The 17,719-nt window shown below is 44.7% G+C and overlaps 1 protein-coding gene across 5 annotated transcripts in view; it reads left to right on the forward strand.

Moving 5' to 3' along the window:
* PGLYRP2 (peptidoglycan recognition protein 2) overlaps positions 1 to 17,719 on the forward strand; it is a 99,311-nt gene that overhangs the window by 58,554 nt on the left and 23,038 nt on the right. For 4 of the 5 annotated variants that reach the window (XM_056570821.1, XM_056570819.1, XM_056570822.1 and 1 more), the window contains 3 exons: positions 9,776 to 9,847; positions 9,936 to 10,772; positions 14,055 to 14,265. In XM_056570821.1, coding sequence (XP_056426796.1) covers positions 9,787 to 9,847; positions 9,936 to 10,772; positions 14,055 to 14,265 — 1,109 coding nt within the window. In that variant the 5' untranslated portion in view covers positions 9,776 to 9,786. Of the gene's footprint in view, positions 1 to 6,386; positions 6,435 to 9,775; positions 9,848 to 9,935; positions 10,773 to 14,054; positions 14,266 to 17,719 lie in introns of those variants that run through there. The other variant, XM_056570818.1, reaches the window with a different exon arrangement.

Consider the following 17,719-nt stretch of genomic DNA (forward strand, 5'->3'; position numbering starts at 1 on the left):
ACTACTACTCCCAGCAAGGAACACACTGTTCCATAATGGGAGTAGTAGTTCCTGTACTAATAGACAGATTGCCCCGGGTGTCACTCCTGACACCCGATGCGATCGTCCATAATATAGCAGAGATGCGGAGCGGCTCTATACAGCCCTCGTATCTCTGCAATATACTCCGGACAGGCCAGTGATGTGAATAGAAATTCACATCACTTATTCATATTTTCCAGATGGTGGCAGCCAATCCCACTCTCAGCGGTAAATATGAATGAATGAGTGGCTGGCCGGAGTACAGAGCAGAGATGAGATTGCAGGAGAAAGCAACTCTGCATCTCACACTCTGCTCCATGCTGGGAGCTGTAGTACCTGCAGTTAAGGACAGATCACAGCGGATGTCACTCCTGACACCCGCTGTGATCCTCCTGTATAATGTATAGATGAGGGCGGCCAGCCACTCTTTTATGGTCCCCTGCACTGCCGTATATAAACACCTATTCATATTTCCCACAGAGAGTTGTGATTGGCTAGAACCATCTGGCCAATCATAGCTCTCTGCGGGAAATATGAATAGGTGTATATATACGGCAGTGCAGGGGACAATAGAAGAGCGGCCAGCTGCATCAACATATTATACAGGAGGATCAAACGAGTGTCAGAAGTGACACCCAGGGCGATCTGTCAATTAGTACAGGTACTACTACTCCTATTATGGAACAGTGTGTTCCATGCTGTGAGTAGTAGTACTACCTAAAAAAAAAAAATTCAAAAGTGAAAAACACACACGCTACATTTTTATTATTGTCGGCTACATTTTTAGTGCCCTGCCCACTGACATAAATTGATCCCTGTTTAAAAAAAAAAAAAAAAAAATGTCATTATAAAAAAGATACATTTCATTAAGTACAATTTTTTCCATCACTACTGTATCTTTTTTAATATATTTTTTTAATGGTACCCTACAAAATTTTATTAAAAAAAGGTATCTCCACCACTTTTTTGGATCCTAAAGTCCAAAAAAGAATAAAAACCGCCTGCAAAAATGCCAAAGTTAAAAGCCACATGTCGTTTTTCTTGGCGTTGTTTTATTTACTCCCATAGACTTCTATGGGAGAAAAACACCACGATTTCAGGAAAAAAAATGCCATAGGCTCAACATGCTGCAACTTTGCAAAACCGCAAAGGAGTTAAACATGAGTGACAAAAACACCAAAAGGATAAAAAAAAAAAAAAAGGCAAACTGAAAAGTGCAAAGTGAAAAAAGAATTTTGCGATTTCTCATTGATCTACAGCTAACATCTGGCAGCAGCGTTTTTTTCAATGAAGAAACGCCATGGGCTCCGTTTAGGTGTTTTTTTTGAGAAAAAACGCATACAAAAAAAAAAGAGGGAACTTAGCCTTAAGGGTTTATTCTTTGCACCGTGAGCTGTAGTTTTCAATGGTGCCACTTTTGTGCAGTTCTTGCTTTTAAATAACTTTTTATTCGTTTTTTTCTGAGATGTGATGTGATCATCGATTTTGGCATTTGGAATTTTTTTAAGTTTACTCTATTTATCGCGTGGGATAATAATCATTCAAAAATTGGACATTTACACATGCGGCAATACCAGATACCGTATTTTTCGCCCTATAGGACGCACCGGCGTATAAGACGCACTCAATTTATAGGTGCAAAATCTAAAAAAATTAAGATTTTGAACCCAATAGTGGTCTTCAACCTGCGGACCTCCAGATGTTGCAAAACTACAACTCCCAGCATGCCCGGACAGCCGTTGGCTGTCCGGACATGCTGGGAGTTGTAGTTTTGCAACATCTGGAGGTCCGCAGATTGAAGACCACTGCAGGAGGAGGTAATACTCACGTGTCGCCGCCGCTCCGGACCCGTCACCGCTGCCCTGGATGTCGCTCCATCGCTGTCGCCGTGTCCCCGTCGCTCCGGAACGTCTCTGCTGCCGGCCGGGTATCCTCGCTCTCCATCGCCGCCATCACGTCGTTACGCATGCCGACGCACGTACGCGACGACGTGATGACGAGGAAGGAGAGCGCCGGTCATACAGGGGATCCCTGAACGGAGAAGACACCGAGGAGGCAGGTAAGGTCCCTCCCGGTGTCCTGTAAACACAAACCCGGCTATTCAGTCGGGCTGTTCGGGACCGCCGCGGTGAAATCGCTGCGGTCCCGAACAGCCCGACTGAACAGCCGGGTTAGTGTCACTCTCCCTTCAAACGCGGCGGTCAGCTTTGATCGCCGCGTCTGAAGGGTTAATACAGGGCATCACCGCGACCGGTGATGTCCTGTATTAGCCGCTGGTCCCGGCCATTGATGGCCGCAGGGACCGCCGCGATAGGGGTGTATTCGCCGTATAAGACGCACCGACTTTTTCCTCCCAGTTTTGGGGAAGAAAAAGTGCATCTTATATGGCGAAAAATACGGTATATGTAGTGTCTTTTTATTTTTATTTCATTTTTACAGGTTGGGGACTGCTTTGTTAGGCTACAGCAATCCCCAACCTATGACTCCCCAGCTGTCATAAAATTACAACCCACAGAAAGTCCTCACTGTCAGGGCATGCTCGGAGTTGTTTTAACAGCGGTGGCAATAAAAAAAAACAGCAGTAGCCTGAGACCCATTAGCTCCCCCCCCCCAGCTATGCCTGACATTTCTAATACAAGGACAGTTTTCAGTGGTATGGCTAGCTTTATACAGTGGTCCCTCAACATACGATGGTAATTCGTTCCAAACGAGCCATCGTTTGTCGAATCCATCGTATGTTGAGGGATCCATGCAATGTAAAGTATAGGAAGCTGTACTCACCTGTCCCCGTCGCTCCGGACCAGGTACTCACCGTTCCCGATGGTGTCCCAGGGGCTCCCGATGCTTTCCCGCTGCTTCGGTGTCTTCTTCGCGATCCTCCGGTGTCTTGCGCATCTTCTCCAGGGTCCGGTCCTCGCTTTCTGGTGACGTTATTACGCTGCTGCGCCCGTGCGTCGTGCGTAGTGACGTAATAACGACGCCAGAAAGTGAGGCCCGGACCCTGGAGAAGATGCGCAAGACACCAGAGGATCGCAAAGTGGACCCGGAGCAGCGGGAATAGGTGAGCGAACCTGCCAGGGATACTTAAACTGCTATCCGACAGCAGCTTAAGCATTTTGCGCTGTCGGATAGCAGTTAATGCGATGGCCCCGACATATAAAAGCATCGTATGTCGATGCTGACATCGACATGCGATGGCCTCTGAGAGACCATCGTATGTCCATTTTATCATATGTCGGGGCCATCGTAGGTCGGGGGGTTACTGTATGTATATTGGAAATTGTAACAACTACAAAAAAGTACTATACTATATAATCCAGTCAGTGATCACCACTATTGAGAGTATCATAACTAATTAAAAACACATCTCTTCAGACAGGCCTATAACATTCTTTAATTGGCCTCAACATATCCTCAATATATCCCCACAGCTCTTGTTTGAATAGTTATTGTGTAATATTATGTCTGATACTTGTCTTTGTTTGTACCGCATAATTGTAAGCGCTGCGGAATCTGTAGGCGCTCTATAAATAAATAAATAAAATAATTATTATCCTACAGCAAATATCTGTTGCGGTATTTTTGCAAAAAAGATAAATAAAATATGGAGGAAAAAAACTACAGTGATCCCTCAAGTTACAATATTAATTGGTTCCAGGACAACCATTGTATGTTGAAACCATCGTATGTTGAGACCAGGACTCTATGCAAACCTGGCAATTGGTTCTGAAGCCACCAAAATGTCATCCAAAAATAGGAAAAAGTGAGGATTAAAGAAAAATCAGTAGATAACTAATACAGATAAAGCAAATCCTTACATATAAAAGAAAGAAAGATCTGCTGGGAGCTGTAATCACTGTCTATGTCAGTGTTTCCCAACCAGGGTGCCTCCAGCTGTTGCAAAACTACAACTCTCAGCATGCCCGGACAGCCGAAGGCTGTCCGGGCATGCTGGGAGTTGTAGTTTTGCAACACTGGGAAACACTGGTCTATGTAGAGGACAGAAGCTTCTTCAGGTTCTTTTACAGAACACGCAATGTCCTAACAAAAAAAAACGTAAAAAGGAGCCGCCCTCACCTGATGTCCAAAGGAGCACAGGTAAAGAGTACAGAACATGTAATACCTCCCTATACTGTAGGGGGCGCTACCAGACACCAGTCAGTGCATGCACTTCAGTATTACAGGGGTTTTACCAGTGAATGTCCATTCTGATTGGCCAGTTCTTCCAGCCATTGGCACATGTCGCAGATTCCATAACATTGTGTGTTGAGTCTGGTTTCAAGTTACAATGGTCCAGAAAATAACATTGTATGTTGAAACTATTGTATGTTGAGGCCATTGTAAGTTGAGGGATCACTGTATATGTGTAAAACCACTCTGATAGGATTTTAGGGAAATTCCATGTCCAATACGTATCCAAGTGCTTAGATCGGGAATTTTCGGACGCCCCTATGGAGAATAAATGGGTTGCTGGCCGCTCATGTTCAGAACACTGGAGCACCAGAGTACCCATTAAAACACTCCTTATGTATAAGCCATACACATATATACTATATGGACGAAAGTATTGGTCACCACCTCTGATAGGGAACCTGTCAAGCTTTGTTCAGTACCGGCCCGTGCTGTATGTAACTGAAGTTCCTGGAGTCATTGGGGCATTACACAGCAGCTCAGGGTCAAGGAGTCATCTCTCTGCCTTTATCTCTCCTGCTGCGAGCATGCCTCCTGCCTGATGATTGACAGCCCTCACTTTTTTTAAAAGTAGTAAAATATTGGGTATTGTAATCTTTTTAACCTACAAAATAAAGATAGCACATCATTTTAACCCCTAGGTGCACTGCGTAGACGCAAAACCCCTCAAAAATTGCAAAAACATTTTTTGATTTCAATAACACCCCACAAATAATTTTTTGGGGGGTCTCTCCGTAGATTTTGTGGTAAAATGAGTGATGTCATTACATAATACATTTTGTCCCGTATGAAAGAAGCCTCATATGGCTCTGTAGGTGGAAAAGTGAAAGAGTTATAGATTTCAAAGACAAAGAGGAGGGTGGGCGGGACACAAAAATGATAGCTACCGTACATCATTAACACCAAAACAACCACATGTCATTAACCACTTAAGGACATCGGGGCGTACAGGAAAGGCCTTGTCCCCTGGGGCGTACCTGTGCTCGCTTCAGAGCAGGGAGTGTCGGCTACTATCAGTAGCCAGACACTTGCTGGTAGAGATGAGTGAACTTACAGTAAATTCGATTTGTCACAAACTTCTCGGCTCGGCAGTTGATGACTTTTCCTGCATAAATTAGTTCAGCTTTCAGGTGCTCCGGTGGGCTGGAAAAGGTGGATACAGTCCTAGGAGACTCTTTCCTAGGAATGTATCCACCTTTTCCAGCCCACCGGAGCACCTGAAGGCTGAACAAATTTACGCAAGATAAGTCATCAACTGCCGAGCCGAGAAGTTTGTGACGAATCAAATTTACTGTAAGTTCGCTCATCTCTACTTGCTGGCATTGACTGACAGCAGTGATCAAATGACTGACGTGATTTTGGCGCGAGGGGGGGGGGTGGTTGCTGGGGTATTGGTTGCACTGTTGGGTATCATAACCTATAATGAAGGAGGAGGGTCCCCTTGCCTTCCTCCTGCCAACAATCCCTGAGTCACTGATGCAGCCTGATAAAAAATAGAAAAATGTCAGGAAAATCATATAAAAAATATGATCGCCGTTATTTTCCTATTTAGTAAAAAATTTAGATATATGTGTTATCGCCGCGTGCATACATTTCCAGACTGTTAAAATATAATGTTTATGATCTCGCATAGTAAACGACGTAAACGTAAAAAAATATCAAACACCAAAAATACAGATTTTTAATCACATCATATATCAGAAAAAAAATTATAAAAAAGCATTCAAAGAGTCCCAACAAAACAAACATGGTACTGATAAAAAAAAAAGCTACAGATGAGAGTGCAAGAAATTAGCCCCAATACATCCCTGTATACAGAAAAATAAAAATGTAATAGTGGACAGAAAAGTAGTACAATAATAATAAAACAAACAACTATATAAATCGGGTGTCGTTTTAATCGCACTGATCTACAGAATAAAGAGAACATGTCATTTTGACCATAAAGTACACTGGGTAAAAACCCAACACCCCAAAAGGTACAAAATTGCAGCTTTCTTATATAAATAAAAGATTTATGCCTCCTAAAAGTAGAGGAAAGAACAAAAATGCAAAAAAAAAAAATTTGACTCAAGGCCAAAATTTAGTCCTTAAGGGGTTAAAGGGTTAAAAGGCAAGAAGGAAAAACATGAGGTTATCTATCTGTCCCTCCCAACAGGGAAGTATTTAGCAGACATTGAGCTTGGGAACAAATTATATGCTACAAGGCGACTCTTATCCAGGCAAGTTGTTTATTTTGTTTAAAATCTTTACATATATATATTTATATTTGCTTCAGACTAGGTTAACAAAAAGCATCTTTAAAATATTTTACCTATAGTTTTGTGAGGTTAGTTTGTAAATTTATTTTCTGAAGTTAAAGTCAATTTTCTAGCATCAGTCATATGAGTTTTCTGAGACTTGGTCTGTGCCTTTAGGGACCTTGCTTCTTCCGTAATCTTTTCCGTAATCCATAATCTCTGCGCCTGTTTCAGCGCCCTCTCTTATTACATAGATGGACAGGTGACTGCTTCGTACAAGATCATCAACACTCTCATCCTCTGCCGTCATAATTCCATCATCTGAATATCTATAGGGTGTTCTCTCTCCACCGACTTCAAAACTAGTGTCCAAAACTAGTGTAAACATTCTTTCACTTTGAATGATCAAGTAAACCTATTTTAAGATATCCTACTAAGGAAATTGTGGTAGCGGGGTGTGATGAGGGCAGATGTTGTTACCCTAGGAGCAGATGGCATTAACCCCTTGTATTTGTGATGCCAGGGCATGGTTTAGCCTAAAACCATCCGAAGGTATACCGCTGGATCCTGGGCTAGGCACGGGGGGCAATAGAGACTCTGACGTCAAGTTACGGACAACGGTAGCTTTACTGAGGGTAGACAGTTGGTAAAGTCTATACAGTTCAGTCAGGGCCCAAGGAGATGACAAGTTACGCAGAGACCTTGCTGGGCTTTCTGGGACTTGTAGTAGGACTGGACAATTGAATGCAGACCACACTGACTTGACAGATGGCAGGGACTGACTTGACTTGACTCATAAAGCTGAGACTTTATCTTACGTGAATTGATGGTGGCTGCAGGACTTGACTTTGAGGCCTCTAACACTCTGGACACACACACTAGGCGACTGCACTGGACCTCAGACCTGAAGCAAGAGAGCGAAGCTCCAAGAGAGAGAAGCTCCACCCAGGATTTATATGGGGGAGACTAGCAGGGAGCCCATAGGTCACTCTTGGGATCACCTGGTCACTGATACCTCTTGGGTAACAATCACATGACATAACTCTTACAGATACAACACATTTTATAATACAACACACTGTAGAACATATGTACAGGGGAGAAACAGGTGCAAGGGTCCCTGGGGACACTGAAGAAGGCTGCCTGATAGCAAGGGTACGGGGAAACATCTCCCATACTGGGCCACCACAAAATCATTTTTTATTCAGAGGAGAAAGTGTTACCCCATTTGAACCCTCAGGAGGACCTGCACATATTTGCATGACAACCCATAAAATTTAAATGGGTTGTCCAGTAAAAGAAACGACGGTGTGCAGTGTCAAAAAGTATGATAAAGCAACTTACTAACATAATGTTATCAGGTGAGCGGCCTCCTTTGTAGCTGTCACATCACTTCACACTCTTTACAAGCAGAGCCCCATCCCTTCTCCTCTTCCTCTCTTGTCTGCTCAGGACAAGACCAGTGATGGGAAGGGGGTCAGGGCTCATGCAGAGCTCCCGTTTCCCCATTACTGCCCATTTTCTCAGGACTAGACCAGTGATGTGAAGAGGGCAGCCCCTTTTTCTGTCACTGTGATTTCCAGAACAGGCTCATTTCTTTCTTATCTAAGAAAGATTTTCTGCTTCCTTAAAATCAAATGAGCAGTAATACTAGCTCCCCCTCTTAACCTTACTAATCTCCTGCTGAGCATAAGGACAGGGGGAGCCGTAATGGGAGCTCTGCTTTCAGAAAGTGGGACATGAGGTCACAGCTACAAGGGAAACAGCTCAACTGATAATGGAAGATCTGTGCAATATGGCTACCAACATTATATTAGGAAGTTGCTTTGACACCATACACAGGTTGTTTCTTATGCCAGGCAACCCATTTAATAAGAACTGTGTAGTTCTTCACTTCTCCTGTTGGTGTGCTGCTGGCACATTAAACATTATTCAGTGTAAGTCCCATTGGCAGGATACTCTGTGATCTACTTATCTTCAGCTCCTGCTCTGCTCTGTTAACATCATTCAGGGATATGAACCATATGGATCATAGGAACCTGGGCCTGGAAATGACTCATTAACTTCTATGGGAGGATATTGTGGGCATGCTCTGTGACCTGTGCAGAAGTCTTTGTGCTGGGAGGGGAGCTGTGACCCTCACCTATTGTGACTGATGAATCGTGTACTATCTGTGTAATCCTGCCTGTGATCATATTAAGATGATTGCTGAGAAGTGATCTCTACAGAAAAGGAAGCACCACTCTGCTATAAGGCATAGTGATCAGCGTGAAAACTGCAAAGAAATGTTGCATGTCTATTAAATGGAAAATTAAAAAATAAACAATTAATGAATAAATGATTTACATAAAACTCAATTAAATAATTGGTCTTTATTACACATATAAATTTGAATATACAAGGTCATTAACCTGTCAGCACGGCCTACAAGCTGGTTACTGGTGACTGAAGGCATAACCTTTGTATTAGCACTCTGTGTTTTCAATACTGTAAAAATTACTTTTATATGTTTTTACAGCACAGAAGACATGGAGTGCCAAAACACAGGCATGGCTGCAATATACCAGCTTTTAGGTTATGTTGACAGGGATCCACAATGCCCCGGACCCACCACACCTCTGTTCTCCAATGTCACAGCACTGTCCCAGTCTGAGGAACGCTCAGCTCCGCCGCACGCGCACCATTTAGTTATATTAGGTAGACTGTGCATGCACAACAGAGCTGAGTATTGCTCAGACTGGAACAGTGCTCTTACATCAGAGTTTTGATGAATGTAACAATGATGAGTACCTTTAAGGGGTTGTATGACCATCAACACTTATGCCCTATTCAAAGGTAAAGGATAAGTGTATGCTTGCCAGGCTTCCAACGCTGGTACCCCTTGATTTTAATAAAATGGGTCTCCTGTTAGAAAAAGAGCGGCAGTCATGCGTGCCAATCTGTTCATTGTCTGTAAGTGCAGCAGGAGATAATTAAGTACAGCTCTTGCCTATCTCTGGCAGCTCCTGTAAGCAATGAATGGAGCGGTAGTACTCATGCGCGACTGCCGCTCTATTCAGACAGCAATGCAATATACAGTATATAGATATCTAAATGTTTACAGAGAAAACTTTTAACATAGGCCATATATTTTATTGGTTTATTGGATTTTTGTTGATTATCCAGGTGTCATTGGCACAGATCCACCAATGGGCTAATGTATAAATGGCATTGGGAGCCCCTTAAGCAACAATCCCTAGGGGATCATGACAAATTTCTTGCCAGGATCTGTAAAAAAAATAAAAAAAATTAACAAATAAATCAATGTTTCCTTTATCCTATAGGCGATATAAGAATGGTATCCTGGTATCTCATCTTCTTCCTGCCTTTGTGTATGTCGTCAGATCCTCAAAATGGTAACTGACAAGAATCAATGGTCCATCATGTACATCTTGTCTTCCATCCTAATACACAATGATTTTATTCAATGTTTTTTTCTCTTAGGTCATGTCATGAATATGGACACCTTTATTGGTCTCATAAAAGAGTTGGAGTCCACCCAACCAGATTCTTCACACAAGGATCTTGTTCAGCTCTTGTTTTCTGCAATCGCTCCCCCATTCAGCTCCCCCGAGGGTCTCAGTGCTCAACAAGTGTCTCTTACCAAGGCTTTGCTGATTCACAAAGTTGTGGCCATAAAAGATGATGTTTGGCAGGAGCAAGGAGTTGTCTTAGCCCCTGATGGAACCACCGTGGCAGTAAGTCCCCTTCTTGGGGCCCTGCTCTGGGGATGGAAAGTTGATTGTAAATGGGAGAATGCACAGGTAAAGAGCCCTGATGGAAAAGATCACTGTCCATCAAGCCTTAGCCCAAACAATGATGGTAGACCTCGTACACTCTTCGCAATGTCTTTGGCATCTGCTTTTGCTGATCCTGAAGTGTCCCTAGATGCACCTCTAGATTTTCCTAATGGATGCTGGGATTCCATCTCCTTGCCCAAAACCTTCCAGCTACAAGGGGCCATTGTCCGAAATGACCTTACACTTGCTTACATCAATGGTGCCTTAGATGGTGCTCTGCTAAAAGGGATGCTGAGCAATGAGACCCAGAATATGAGTTCCTTACTTCAGTCATACTACAGGGGACAACCAGCCAAAAGTGCATTCCGGAGACAGAACTTTCAGGGTCTGCTAAAGGAGGGTCAACTAGCAGAGGAAATTCATAAAGGAATCAATTGTTACCGAGAATTTGCTGGATGTCATGACTTACAACCTATCACAGAAGAACTGTTGATCTCCATTGCTTCTGAGGCAGCCAAAAAGTTTGAGCAGCAGTATCTAGGTATAACACACATCTGATAATGTTGGTGTCCTCTGTAGATCATATAATGCAGGGCTTTCCAAACTGGGTACTGCAACACACTAGTGTGTCGGCGGCAATTCCATTTGTGTCGTGGGACAATCCATTCCCGCAGCAGCAGCCTCCACTATTTGCTGATTTAAAGTGGCTGGGTGCCTGTTTGAAATCAGCAGCACAGGCCGTGGACACTTTTAAGTGTACCTGTCATTAGCAAAAACTTTTCTTTTAATGTAGAAAATAACATTATATGTATATTTGTAATATACATTGGCTAAAAAATGTGTATATTTTTGTCCCTTCGGCTATTGCTTGTGTGTCTCTGAGGAGACCAAATACAGGAATTGTGGGTGGACAAGCAGGGCTCTGTGCACTGAGGATAAGCAGGGCTCTGTGCACTGAGGAAAAGCAGGGCTCTGTACACTGAGGACAAGCAGGGCACTGTACAGTGAGGACAAGCAGGACTCTGTGCACTGAGGACAAGCGGGGCTCTGTACACTGAGGACAAGCAGGGTTCTGTACACTGAGGACAAGCAGGTCTCTGTGCACTGAGGACAAGCAGGGCTCTGTACACTGAGGACATGCAGGGCTCTGTACACTGAGGACAAGCAGGGCTCTGTGCACTGAGGACAAGCAGGGTTCTGTACACTGAGGACAAGCAGGGCTTCGTGAACTGAGGACAAGCAGGGCTCTGTACACTGAGGACAAGCTGGGCTCTGTACACTGAGGGCATGCAGGGCTCTGTACACTGAGGACAAGCAGGGATCTGTACACTGAGGACAAGCAGGGCTCTGTACACTGAGGACAAGCGGGACTCTGTACACTGAGGACAAGCAGGGCTCTGTACACTGAGGACAAGCAGGGCTCTGTACACTGAGGACAAGCAGGGTTCTGTACACTGAGGACAAGCAGGGCTCTGTACACTTAGGACAAGCAGGGCTCTGTACACTGAGGACAAGCAGGGTTCTGTACACTGAGGACAAGCAGGGCTCTGTACACCGAGGACAAGCAGGGCTCTGTACACCGAGGACAAGCAGGACTGTGTGCACTGAGGACAAGCAGGGTTCTGTACACTGAGGACAAGCGGGGCTCTGTACACTGAGGACAACCGGGGCTCTGTACACTGACGACAAGTGGGGCTCTGTGCAGTGAGGCTCTGTGACATTCCCCGTCTCACACAGCAGGATGATTGACAAACCAGAAGCCTGCACAGATCCCTGTTTGTCCTGCTCTCACTTCCTGTATGTTGACTCCTCATAGAGACACACAGGCAATAGCTGCAGGGGCAGTATTTTGTCATCCAAAAGCATACACATTTTTTACCCAATGTATATTACAAATATATGTGGTAGCCCTTGGGGATTGTATGGTAGTGGTGGTATGGTATCGGTATAGGAGGGGTTAATGTTAACCCTATAGTTTGTGACGCCAGGCTGAGGGCTGTTATGCTGAGTCAATGCTCCGGCCTATCGCCGCCTTTCCCAGTAACGATAGGTGCATGAAATGACTGAAGGTCCACAAAGAGATTGAACTTGAACTTGAACAACTTTACTAAAGTGCTTGCAGTATCCAAGGCACAGTAATAGTCTCATATAAACAGTCCTTATCTTGCTTAGTGACTGGCAGTTGTTGCGAACTTTGAGCTAGTCATACAGTCTCTGAATTTAGGGTAGATATTTGCAGATCCGTCCGGATTTAGGGGTATTATTAGGTCCGGTGATGCTGCAGAGTGTCTGGGGATTGATATACTCTAGACTTAGAATTGTTCAGCCGTTGCCGTAAGGCTCGGGCCTAACTCACTGCGTTAGTTGCTGCGCAGATCCTTCTCTCATGACAGCCCACGAGGTAAGAGCGATCCCAGGAACAAGAGAGCGAAAAGATGGCCGCCGCTCCCTTATATGGGCAGGGGGCGGGGCAAATCCGATTGGTCCAAACATCTGCCATTCACCATTACAGAGAGTAATGGGATTGCTTATGTCACAGGGCCTCCAAAGGTCCTTAAGCTTAATACCATAGAGTTCACCTAGTCACATGACTCGCAGGTCCTGCAACGCTATGGCACAGGTAATTAACCATTTATTTACAGATATATCATTATATTTACATTAACCTTACATATACCACTGGTCTATTAGTAGAAATAGAGTTGACAAGGGGTTAATTAAGTGACAGGGATCCCTACGTCCTAGGGACTCTGGCTATGGGAACCCACACATACATAGGTACCGTATACATAGGTACCGTATATACATACAATGGTATTATCTACATTAAATAAAAAGTTTTTGCTAACGACAGGTACACATTAAATCAATGAACAGCGGTTGCTACTGGGACTGACCAGTGACACCCCTGATGTCAGGCCACGGAGTGGGAGGACATCACTTGTTAGTGCTGCGCAGAGGACATCGGACCTGCCAAGCCCCTGACCTGAGCCTGCAACCTAGCCTTTTTCTCCTGGTTAAAATAATATGGCACAATTTAGAATCAGAAGAAAGAGGGAGGATGATGTGTCACAGGGTGTGATAAAGGGGGGGGGGGACTGAAATGGCGGGGGGGGGGGGAGAATCAGAGAGGGGGGTCATGTGTCACAAGGGGTGATAAAAGAGCGGATTAAAATAGCACAGGAGGGATAAATGGGGGAATGAAAATGGCATGGGGGGATCAGAGAGGGGGGATGATGTGGCACAGGGGGGGTTATGAATGGGGAATAAATTGCAGAGGGGGATCAGAGGGGGGAATTATGTAGCACAGGGGAATGAATGGGGATAAAATGGCACGGGGGGAATGAAGGGGGGATGAAATGATATGGGGTGATAAAGGAAGATTAAATGGCACAGGGGGGGTTATGAATGGGGAATAAATGGCACAGAGGCTGATTAAGATGGGGAATGAAATTACACAGGAGATGATGAAATGACACAGGGGGGGAATGAACGGAGGATGAAAAAGCACAGGGGGTGATGAAAGGTGGATGAAATGGCACAGGAGTAAATGATTTTAATGCTGATACTGGTATCAGGTTGTGCGTTGTAGGACGCGCAACTTGATCCAATTGGCGGTACGGTGAGGGTTGTGTCACCAAACTATGTACGTCTAAAGAGGGTGTCACCAACATGAAAAGTTTGGAGAGCTCTTATCTAAAGTGTATGGGGGCATCCAAACCATTCCTTGACATTCCTTTACTTTGGTAATGAGGGATGCATAATATGGATGTTATCCTGGTTTTCCATAACCTTTTTGTGTATTATGTTTGTTTTTTTACAGAGTGTCCTGCTGTGATACCTCGCTGCCTGTGGGAGGCCAAGCCATATAAAGGCACCCCAACTTTACTAAAGCCCCCTCTGGCTCATGTCTATATACACCACACCTATGAGCCCTCTAGGCCTTGCGTCTCCTTCCAGGACTGTTCAGCAGACATGCGCAGCATGCAGAGGTTCCATCAGGTGGATCGAGGCTGGGACGACATAGGCTATAGGTAATGAACGAGAAGCTCACATTGAACAATTCACTAAAGCAGTGTTTTCCGAACAGTGTGCCTCCAGCTGTTGCAAAACTACAACTCCTAGCCTGCCCGGAGTTGTAGTTTTGCAACAGCTGGAGACACACTATTTGTAAAACACTGTACTAAGGCCATGGCTACACAGTACTGATTTGCCTTAGACTCCTCACCTGCTGTTTAGGTCTTGAGCACTAGATGGCGCACACTGCTATGTTTTTGTTGTGTGTGTGTGTTTTTGCGTGGTGTGTGTGTATGTGTGTGTGTGTGTAATACTATCCTGTTTGTTTATAAGGTAATCGTCGTGTTTATTAGGTAATTGCGGTGTTTATTAGGTAATCTTGTGGTTTTATGTGTAGTTTTTGGGAACATAAACTATTTTTGGTTTGTGGGTTGAACCAAAAAACTGCAATTTTGGCATTGTTTTCTTTCTTTTTATTATGTAGTTTAGAATGCAGGGAAAAGAATATGATCATTTCATAGTATGGATGCAGCAATACCAGTTATATGTAGTCTTAGGAATAAAAAAAAAAAATTGTATTAGGATTCTTAACCCCTTAGGGACTCCGCCTATTTTCACATTAAGGACTCAGCGTTTTTCCGTTTTTGCATTTTCATTTTTTCCTCATCACATTCTAAAAATCATAACGCTTTCAATTTTGCACATAAAATTCCATATGATGGCTTATTTTTTGCGCCACCAATTCTACTTTGCAGTGACATTAGTCATTTTACCCAAAAATCCATGGCAAAACGGAAAAATTTTTTAATTGTGCGACAAAATTGAAGACAAAATGTCATTTTGTAAGTTTTGGGGGCTTCCGTTTCTACGCAGTGCATTTTTTCGGTAAAAATAACACCTTCTCTTTATTCTGTAGGTCCATACGGTTAAAATGATACCCTACTTATATAGGTTGGATTTTGTCGTACTTCCGAAAAAAATAACTACATGCAGGAAAATTTCTATGTTAAAAATTCTCATCTTCTAACCCCTATAATTTTTTTATTTTTCCGCATACGGGCCGGTTCTGAAGTTTTTATCGGAACCATTTTTGTATTGATCAGACTTTTTGATAGCTTTTTATTCATTTTTCATAATATAAAAAGTTACCAAAAATACGCTATTTTGTACTTTGGAATTTTTTTGCGCGTACGCCATTGACCGTGTGATTTAATTAACAATATATTTTTATAGTTCGGACATTTCCGCATGCGGCGATACCACATATGTTTATTTTTATTTTAGTTTTTATTTTTTTTTATGGGAAAAGGGGGGTGATTCAAACTTTTATTAGGGAAGGGGTTAAATGACCTTTGTTAACTTTTTTTTTCACTTTTTTTTTTGCAGTGCTATAGCTCCTGTAGGGACCTATAACACTGCACACACTGATCTCCTATGCTGATCCCTGCAAAGGCCTAGCTTTGCACGGATCAGTGAGATAGGGGCTCGATTGCTCAAGCCTGTAGCTCAGGCTTGGAGCAATCAAACCCCGATCGGACGCCGCGGAGACAGGTAAGGAGACCTCCGCCTGCGTCCCAGCTGATTGGAACATCGCAGTTTTATTGCCATGTCCCGATCAGCCCGACTGAGCTGCCGGGAAGCGTTTACTTTCACACGCGGCGGTCTGCCACCGCGTCTGAAGGGTTAATATCACGCGGCACAACGATCGGTGCCACACGCTGTTAGCCCAGGGTCCCGGATATGACTAGCAGCCGGGACCGACCTGGTGAGATGCGGGGTCACGGCGTGACCCCGTTTTAAACACCGGGACCGGGCACGTACAGGTATGCCCTGAGTCCTTAAAGGGGTATTCCAGGCAAAAACTTTTTTTTATATATCAACTGGCTCCGGAAAGTTAAACAGATTTGTAAATTACTTCTATTAAAAAATCTTAATCCTTCCAATAGTTATTAGCTTCTGAAGTTTTCTGTCTAACTGCTCAATGATGATGTCACGTCCCGGGAGCTGTGCATGATGGGAAAATATCCCCATAGGAGCTGCCCAGCTGAGTCATCAGAAAGCAGTTAGATAGAAAACAGCAACTCAACTTCAGAAGCTAATAACTATTGGAAGGATTAAGATTTTTTAATAGAAGTAATTTACAAATCTGTTTAACTTTCCGGAGCCAGTTGATATATAAAAAACAGTTTTGGCCTGGAATACCCCTTTAAGGATCGGGGATGCAGGGCGTATGCATACGCCCTGCGTCCCCAAGAGGTTAAACCAAAAGGTTTTCGTTTGGTTTTTTTAAATATGTTTTTAGATTTTTCTCTTTTAAGACCTCCTTCACATCAGCTCTGTTCACTTATTCTGGTAAAATGATGGGAATGTAGAGGGGCAAAAAATCCTGCATGTCAGGGTTTTTTTTTCCTGCTAAAATCCTGCAAAATAAAGGACATCTAAGTCAATAGGACTGTTACGCCGAGCGCTCCGGGTCCCCGCTCCTCCCCGGAGCGCTCGCTTCACTCCCTCCGCTGCAGCGCTCCGGTCACGTCCTCTGACCCGGGGCGCTGCGATCCTGCTGCCAGCCGGGATGCGATTCGCGATGCGGGTAGCGCCCGCTCGCGATGCGCACCCCGGCTCCCCTACCTGACTCGCTCCCCGTCTGTTCTGTCCCGGCGCGCGCGGCCCCGCTCCCTAGGGCGCGCGCGCGCCGGGTCTCTGCGATTTAAAGGGCCACTGCGCCGCTGATTGGCGCAGTGGTTCCAATTAGGGTTTTCACCTGTGCACTTCCCTATATTACCTCACTTCCCTTGCACTCCCTTGCCGGATCTTGTTGCCTTAGTGCCAGTGAAAGCGTTCCTTGTGTGTTCCTTGCCAGTGTTTCCAGACCTTCTGCCGTTGCCCCTGACTACGATCCTTGCTGCCTGCCCCGACCTTCTGCTACGTTCGACCTTGCTTCTGCCTACTCCCTTGTACCGCGCCTATCTTCAGCAGCCAGAGAGGTGAGCCGTTGCTAGTGGATACGACCTGGTCACTACCGCCGCAGCAAGACCATCCCGCTTTGCGGCGGGCTCTGGTGAAAACCAGTAGTGGCTTAGAACCGGTCCACTAGCACGGTCCACGCCAATCCCTCTCTGGCACAGAGGGTCCACTACCTGCCAGCCGGCATCGTGACAGTAGATCCGGCCATGGATCCCGCTGAAGTTCCTCTGCCAGTTGTCGCTGACCTCACCACGGTGGTCGCCCAGCAGTCACAACAGATAGCGCAACAAGGCCAACAGCTGTCTCAACTGACCGTTATGCTACAACAGTTGCTACCACAGCTTCAGCAGTCATCTCCTCCGCCTGCTCCTGCACCTCCTCCGCAGCGAGTGGCCGCTCCTGGGATACGCTTATCCTTGCCGGATAAATTTGATGGGGACTCTAAGTTTTGCCGTGGCTTTCTTTCCCAATGTTCCCTGCATCTGGAGATGATGTCGGACCTGTTTC

This window comes from Hyla sarda, chromosome 4 (genome assembly GCF_029499605.1).
Source record: "Hyla sarda isolate aHylSar1 chromosome 4, aHylSar1.hap1, whole genome shotgun sequence".
NCBI lineage: Eukaryota > Metazoa > Chordata > Amphibia > Anura > Hylidae > Hyla > Hyla sarda.